We start from the raw sequence: 2135 nt of genomic DNA on the forward strand, positions 1-2135 counted from the left end.
AAAGACATTCCCTTCAACTTCCAGCTCTCACAGGTTTCACTGTACTAGTTAAAAGCATCAAATATTCAGGTAATGTTGTAGCAGCAATAGAGTTTCCATGCATTTAAGCCAGTTTACCTCAGAATATGTACCTGATAGTATATGCCTAAGTTAAGCAGAAAGGGTACCTCCATGAAATATGAACTATTTAGGGATGAAGACCCAATATTGGAAAAAAAGATAAGAATAAAAGGGATTGAAAGCAGATTTTCTTAGGGGCAAAGAGTTAGTTGAGGAATCAGGAGTAAGAGTTTAGTTAAGAAAGATAAGTATGGTTAATTTTTGTTTTTGAGCCTGACTCAGTCCATCCTAGCTATGACTACTTCCTCCTCTAGCACACAGATAGAACAGGAACCAAAAATGAAATGGGTCCCAGCAGGGGCTCAGCAAATCCAGCCTGAGTAGTCAGTGGTGGTAAGAAATACCTTTCACAGAAATAAAAGATTTCTTTAGGCCAAAATGCAACACTCAGCTGCCTTTCCTCTCAGTTCCAGGCTGCCCTTAGATGCCCAGAGTATCATAATCCTGATACTAAACACCTCTGATTGACCATCCCCAGCCAAGGTCAAGAAACCATGGGGAACAGCACCACTGTCACTGAATTTGTCCTGCTGGGGCTCTCAGATGCCTCTGAGCTGCAGATGCTCCTCTTCCTGGGGTTTCTCCTGACCTACCTCCTCACTCTGCTGGGGAATCTCCTCATTGTGGTCATCACCCTCATGGACAGACGCCTCCACACCGCCATGTACTACTTCCTCAGCAACCTTGCTGTCCTGGAGATCTGGTTCACCTCAGTCATTTTTCCCAAGATGCTGAACAATATCTTGACTGGAAGTAAGACCATCTCCCTCTCAGGATGTTTCCTACAGAGTTTCCTCTATTTCTTCCTGGGCACCACAGAGTTTTATCTCCTGGCAGTGATGTCTTTTGACAGGTATGTGGCCATCTGTAACCCCTTACGCTATGCCACCATCATGAGCAAAAGAGTCTGTGTCCAGTTGGTCCTTTGTTCATGGATGGCAGGATTCCTTCTCATCATTGTTCCTAGTTCAATCACAATTCAGCAGCCTTTCTGTGGTCCCAATATCATTAATCATTTCTTCTGTGACAACTTTCCTGTCCTAAAACTCATATGTACAGACACAAGTCTGATAGAGCTTCTGGGCTTTATTGCAGCCAACTTCAGCTTACTGGGCACTCTCTCTGTGACAGCCACCTGCTATGGCCACATCCTCTACACCATCCTGCACATTCCCTCAGCCAAGGAGAGGCAGAAAGCCTTCTCAACCTGCTCCTCCCACATCACTGTTGTAGCTCTCGTCTATGGCAGCTGCATCTTCATGTATATCCGCTTGGGCAAGGGTGGCCAGGAGGTGGACAGGAACAAAGTAGTGGCCTTGCTCAACACTGTGGTGACCCCGATGGTCAACCCCTTCATCTACACCCTGAGGAATAAACAGGTGAAGCAGGTGTTGAGGGAGAAGGTGAGCAAGCTCCTCTCATAAAGCTGTGGAACAAAAAGGCTGAGGATAATGTTCCCAGACAAGCTAGGGGAATATCAGACCCCTGCAAGAAATTCAGCCTTATCTTTCAGAAAAAGCTCTGATGACATTTCCACTTGGTAGAAATTGTGCCAGCCAAAATGTAACTCAGCATAAACTCAAAAGCTCTCTTGCTCCTCATGGCATTTTTATTAAATACCAAATTTGAATATTTACGGTCATTCTTCCTGTGTATGCCTGGGTTCTCAGCAGAATACAAGCTCTTTGAGGGCATAAACCAGCTCTGTATTTCACTATAAGTCGCAAGCTTCAGGACATTGACATAGATCACATGGATATTCAATAAACACTTGCAGACTTATTAATTGCTTTGTGTCTTCAGCACCCTCAAAGGAAAGGAGAAGAATACTCTGTGCAGCTCTCATTTCACACCTAAACCATAGTCCTGTCACAGAAATGTATCAGCAAGAATTCAAAGAAATACTAAGGATGACTGATTATTATTTTGCATCTAACCTACTTATACTTTTTGAGTACTTTTGAGTATTAAAATTCATACAAGAGCAAAGGCTCTCCCACCTAATAGTTCTATTA

At 43.6% G+C, this 2135-nt stretch overlaps 1 protein-coding gene across 1 annotated transcript; it reads left to right on the forward strand.

The window, feature by feature from the left end:
* The first annotated feature begins 614 nt into the window (after positions 1-614).
* LOC126083656 (olfactory receptor 49) lies at positions 615-1544 on the forward strand. The gene has a single exon (XM_049897509.1). The coding sequence runs from the start codon at positions 615-617 to the stop codon at positions 1542-1544; it is 930 nt and encodes a 309-aa protein (XP_049753466.1).
* The last annotated feature ends 591 nt before the right edge of the window (positions 1545-2135 follow it).

Source organism: Elephas maximus, chromosome 10, assembly GCF_024166365.1.
Source record: "Elephas maximus indicus isolate mEleMax1 chromosome 10, mEleMax1 primary haplotype, whole genome shotgun sequence".
Classification (NCBI taxonomy): Eukaryota; Metazoa; Chordata; class Mammalia; order Proboscidea; family Elephantidae; genus Elephas; species Elephas maximus.